This window comes from Fulmarus glacialis, unplaced genomic scaffold (assembly GCF_000690835.1).
Source record: "Fulmarus glacialis isolate BGI_N327 unplaced genomic scaffold, ASM69083v1 scaffold861, whole genome shotgun sequence".
Classification (NCBI taxonomy): domain Eukaryota; kingdom Metazoa; phylum Chordata; class Aves; order Procellariiformes; family Procellariidae; genus Fulmarus; species Fulmarus glacialis.
In genome coordinates, this window is record NW_009192184.1 from 52920 (window position 1) to 58978 (window position 6059).

At 42.0% G+C, this 6059-nt stretch overlaps 1 protein-coding gene across 1 annotated transcript in view; it reads right to left on the minus strand.

Annotated features, from left to right (window-relative positions):
- Positions 1-325: 325 nt before the first annotated feature.
- The window catches only part of CDC42BPA (CDC42 binding protein kinase alpha (DMPK-like)), a 125454-nt gene continuing 119720 nt past the window's right edge, over positions 326-6059 (minus strand). Inside the window, exon 34 of the mRNA XM_009586969.1 lies at positions 326-1060. Within this exon, the coding sequence (XP_009585264.1) occupies positions 929-1060 (132 nt within the window). The 3' untranslated portion in view covers positions 326-928. The remainder of the gene's footprint in view (positions 1061-6059) is intronic.

Here is a 6059-nt window from a genome sequence, read left to right on the forward strand (position 1 = left end):
GGGCAGGGGTTGCTTTCCAATTGTTGTCATTTTTGCAAAGGATGGGGATTAACATGGAAGTAGGAATTATAGCTTTAGTTATGCTACCGCCAGAAGTAAAGAAATGTTGTGAAAGCACTGCAGGGACCTCTCCCGCCAGTGCAGCGAGTGCTACGCAAAAGGAATATCTGTCCTGCGAAAGGTTTTAGGCCAGGCCTCCAAGTCTGTATATTACCGAGCATGAAAACAGGGACAACACAAATCTTAAATTAAAGGCTCTCTTAAATAAGCATCCATCTTCTGCTGCATACACAATGCTTTTTTTCTTTGAATATATACATACGTATTTTACTCTAACATCTGTGTATTTATTTAAACTCTGTACTGTAGTAAAATATGCATCATTTTAATCAATAAGGATTTGCTGGCGACAATCAGATTGACATTCAAACGTGGTGGCTGAAAGCTTTTATGTGCCTCTGACATACTGATCATTCCCCACATAGGGGAGGGGGTCTGTGCTACTTTTGTACAGTACAATGAGCTATTGTATGAAAACAAAATCCCTCTGTATTTTCTCTTGTTGATGTCTGGTCTACTTACGCTACTTTTTGGGAAGTGGAAAGGGGGTGGGATAAATATGTCTTTTAAAGCAGCTGTAACCACAAAAATTAAACCAATACTAATACAAATCTACAGCATCTGATATTTACCAACACCCTAGCTTTGCTTGTTTGCTGCTGTCAAATCTGGGGAAGGGAGGGTGAGGCAGTGCCAAACGGTGCTGAAGACGACCAGCTTTTACCTTCCTCTGTACCCCACTCCCAGATCACTTTCAGACAGGGAATGGGGAGGGTTAGGATGATGAAGGTGAGAACTGGAATAAGTGAAGGGGACAGCCATGGGGACAGCAAGCTGCTGTGATGTCAAATCTGAATGCTGAAGCAGTTCATGAGTCCCAACTCACGTGGTCAGAGCTCTCCAGGGAGAGGCTCTTGGTCTTGTGAGGAGAAACCGGGCTGGGAGGGCTGCTGAGGTTGGAGCTGTTCGATGCAGTAGAGTGTCTCGGAGAGTCAGAGTCCTGCAGCCCACAGACACAGAAGAACACCAGTAAGTAACAGGATAGCAAGTTTGAGAGTGATTGAGGGTGTCTGAGCAACAGGTGACTGGATTCAAAGGCCACCACATATTTTGCTTGTGTCCAAAAAAACTGAGGAAATTTTTTTGCTCAGAATTTCCTGATCCAGGGAGACTTAAGAGTAAGTGGTCAGATAACTCTGCTTTCAGCGGGCATAACTGACACTGACATAAGGACACAGCACCTGTGGGATTCTTACAGTCTGCATGTTGCCGAGGGCCTTTTGGTCAGCAGAGTGTGCAACTTCAGGTTGCTTGTGAAGCTACGATGGCTCCTGCCTTTTCACAGATTATGATCTGAGATGCTCTTGCACTAAACTGAGAAATCTTTGTGGTATGGGCTTCATCACAGCTCTCTCTTCTGTGTCACTCCCAGGATATTAATTCAAAGCATCCTATCAAGTTAATTCCAGTTGGATCTTCCAGAGTACAGCAGAATGCAACTATCTCTGAGCTTGAGTTTGGGTTGACAGTTGCCTTCCAGCTTCAACTGGAAAGATATATTCAGTACCATGAAAAGCCTGTGTGATCTCTAATTTTCTCACTGGGCTGGGGAAGTTTTACTGGCCAACTTCACATTGAACCCTCCCATGTAAAACTTTCTTGGTTGAAGGGACTGAGTTGAGCACTGGGCAGGATTGCAGTGTTATCATAATGATCGTCTTGTTCTGCCCGGAATATAAATTATTAAATCCAGTTTCTGCTCTAAATGAAATTATTATATGATAATTCTTAAATTACCTTGTTAACTTCAGGCACTCTTGAGTACAAAATGTCTCCCGTGAAACGGTTGCTAAGAGAGCTTAAGAGTCTTTGCAAATAAAGGGCAGAAGGAATATCACCACTTCAAGCTGTGATAGGCACTATCAAGCTGTTACTCTACTGGACCAGTATTTTTGGGAGCCTCACTACCCATGTAACTCCACGTAAGGAGCGCAGAGAGCGTTTTCTGCATGTTAAATACCAGGACCAGAGTTTACACAGTTTGACCAAAGTCTTTTGTCAGGATAGCTTGAAATACACGAAATCCAAGTCTTCACTGTCAGCAACTCCCAAACTTGTAGCCAAACCCATGACAGAATTTAACTTCCTCATCTTTATCAACGCACTTAAATTTTTTCCTCTTTCTCCTGTCACTCACCTCTCGCTCATAGTCCCTTGTTGGTGCATCACTGCCTTGGTCCAGGCCACCAGAGGATATGGAACCATCTGAGGGCGATGCCATAGGCTGACGCTTTGCTCCGTAGCTACCTCCTGAGAATTCCCTCCGCAAAGCACTGCCGTTTTGTGCAGACGATCCTAAAATGGGCGGAGGAATTAAACTGTGTTACAGACACCCACTCAAGGTACTAGAAATTTGTTAGCCGTTTCTCTGGTTAGCTCTGCTTTCCTCCAGCATGTCCCAAGATGCTCAGCTCATGGCTTGCAGGCTGTAGGGGCTTTTATCTCGTCTGCTGCCAGCTGCAGTTTTTCCTAGGGATCCTTTGGTCCCTCCCTTGGCACATCAGCATTAGCACACTTTACCCAGCACAGACACCGTCATGATGTTCCCGACAAAAACAGCAGTTGTAGAAACTGCTGTGGTGGCAGCCTAGTTCCAGTGGCCTCTTTCCCGGGGAGTAGGTGGGTTGTACCAGCAGGTACAGACTACAGCAGACACATACGCTTTCTGCAAGCAGTTGGCAGTGTGCAACAAATGCAGCATGTGCCACAGGAAAGGGAAAAACCTAGAACAGTCTTGCCTCTATTTTCACATGGTCCATTTGCCTGGTCTCAGCACAGGTCACTGAGATGACTCCGGCACACAAAGGCAGCATGGCAGCACTAGGAGAGGTATTTCCAATGCAATGTGACTCTTCCATACCAGCAGCTAGTTTTCTATTGCTTTCTCTTTGCACTAGCAGCAAGAGAGGCATCAAGAGCTCTACACAGTTCAGCAACAAAGTTAATAACCATGGAGCTTGTGAACAACTTCCCACTGATTTAAAACACATAAGCAGCAGCAAAGTAGTCCCAAGGGTAAGAATGTAGTTTTAATTCTAACGTCAGTTTTAAAAACTTGACAAATAACAAATGTGGGACTATCAAAAGTGCTAGCTGCTTATTCATGTGCTCCTTTGAAAGCAAGATTAAAGTACTGTGCTTGCCCTCAATGGGAATACAGTTAGCCATCACTTCTGAAAATCCTGTCTAGTAGCGGTATGGATAGAAGCAAATGCAGGTAGCCGTTTCCCTAAAATAGTTGTACATCCGAAATCAACACAGTTCTGTTTGCTTACGTGCTGCTAACCCGCTGCTTGCGCTCATCGATCGTCCTGGTTCTGTGCGGGATTTCGTGATCGATGGGATACTGACAGAGCCACTGAATACGGTCCGACTTTCCTGAGGCCGAAGATTCTGCAATGCGGACACACACAATGACATGTTTACTTATTGACTGCTGGCTCAACTTGGATGTTATGAAGGAAGACCCCAAAATACATTAAAACCCCAACCTTACCAGAACTGAATTATCTGGGCAGCAAGTCAGCAAAATTTGCAAATAATATTCTGCAGTTTAGTGCAGAGACTGGAAGCACACGCAACACGATAGTGAAGTGCTGAATTACATGGACCTATGCAGACAACTGAAAGAGTATGTCTAATAATTAAAGAATTTCCTTGAAAGGATGGTTTGCAAGCCTAATTAAGCTGCTATAGATATATTCAAGTTATATCGCATAATGCATTCTTTCTGAACACAAGCTTCCAAGGGTCTTACTAAAATTTCTCTCTTTGATGCCATCATTTGTGCCATGCATGTGTAACTTCATACAATAATCATGTTAATCCCTAATGCCTGCAGAGTTATGAACACATAGTGGATCAATCTGTATTTCAATTACTTATGTAATTCCGAAGGTATTAACAGCATTACTCCAGACCTACACCAGTTGAGCCAAAGTGAGAATCAGCCTCCTGTTTTCAGCCTGTTCTAAGAGGATGACCACAGCACATGCCACTGTTTTTCTATGTATTTTGATTACTGCTCCTGTTTTGCATCCTGGGAGTTCCAGTGTGATTTTCTAAATTGGTAAGTTACTGGACTGAAGTGGTCCTTCACTGAGGGAAGAGATAAACCACAATTTCTCTACTTGATATGGTAGTTCCTTAAACATAAGTTGTCTTTAAAAGAAGGGAAAAGAGTACTTTGAAGTGAGTTCTGGGAGATTTTATTTCTGCTTCTGTTAACTTACCGCTGACCTTAGAAGAAAAGGCTTCTCAGCTTATTTAGCCCATCTCTCTACATATGAGCTGGCTTCTTAGCCCAGAGGGACTTTCTAATGCCCATGCGTGTAATTTCATCTCTGGCTAAATATGAGACTTCATCCTGCTCCTAACATGATTTGCACTATTAAGTCATTAGCATTAACTAGAATTAGGTTTAGGGAACCTTTACAGATGCAGAATGTGAAAAAAACTGCAGGTAGCTCTGAGCATTACTTTATTTCCACTTTACAAAACACCCCCTGCAATCACTGTTAATTTCTTCCTGTTTATATTTAATTATTTCCCCATCCTCACTCTGAGATAAAGTAGCCACACAAAAAACAACAGTTGCAACTGCAATGTCTTTTTAAGCTAGGATGTTATGGAAATTTCAGACCAGAACAAAGATTCCACCCCCCATAACGGTATTCTCAGAGACCTTCAGATACTACCCATTTCTCCCTCTGTATTTTAAAATGGATGATTAAATACAGGCTTTGTAATGAACAGATTTTATACAGTTCAGACTTTATCAGGTAATTGTTACCAACCTCTTGTCAATCCCGTCTTACAATGATCCTTAGAGTTATTGCTATAACAGACGCCTTTGCTCTTACAGTCAACCCTTTGCTTCTCATTCTCCCAGTGGGCTAGAAATGGCTGATTTTTAACATGCAACAAACAACAAAGAATTACAATCTCTCCTCCTGTTCCCAGATGTCTCTCAAACACCAAAAAAAGAGAATCAGAGACCTTACAAATGAAAAAGCCCCGTTTAATTCTCCTCTCATCCATTGCTGCATTATTCTCAATGAGGATATATACCTGAAGGCTTAAAAAAGTCTCTTAAATCATTTGTGGGATCACACTGCTGTCTCTTGTTTACCTCTCCCCCCCCACCTTTTTTTGTTTAATTGTGAACAACCAACCTGCTTTGTAGTACAAAATACTAAATTTCTGCTCCTGTGTCCTTCCCCATGCAATAAATAATCTGAGTTACAGATAAGAGCATGAGCATCCCGGCTATACATAAACAATGCAGGCTCCCCTGATAATACACAAAGGAACAAATGGGCTAAAGGAATAAGTTACTGCTGTGTTTTGAGAAACAAAGGAAAGCCAAGTGCGGCACCATGCAAACGTGTGCACTGAGGTTAGTACACTCGAGTTGCAAAGAAGGTCTTTTGTACTGGTATAAACCTACAATGGTTCATTTTGCAAAGAGAACAATTATGTTTAATAAGGCGATTAACCTCCTTAACAGTGACTGAGCAGACAACATACAGGCATGGGTACGTGAAAAAGACTCGTTTATTTTAATAGTGTATTCTAATGATGACTATTTTTCATGACCTCAGTTTGCAAAGTCCATGTAATTCCTCGTAGAAAGTTTCTCCACAAAGAAAATATTTCATTGTTCTTTGTTCTAAAAATAAAATAAGCACATGCCAGAGACCCTGGCATTTTGGACCAAAACCCCTGGAAGTGATATGCACATGATGCAGAAAGGGGATTCAAAGAAAAATAAACGGTGGTTATTAGCGGTAGTTATAAAGCAGCAAAATGCAGCAAGTTAAAAACAAAGAAAAAAAAAAAAAAAGAAACCTGAGCTTGCTTTACTTACAGAGACAAAAACCCCTCATTTAGAGCAACAATTCAAATCCCAGCAGGAAAATTCATCTCCACTGCTGAAC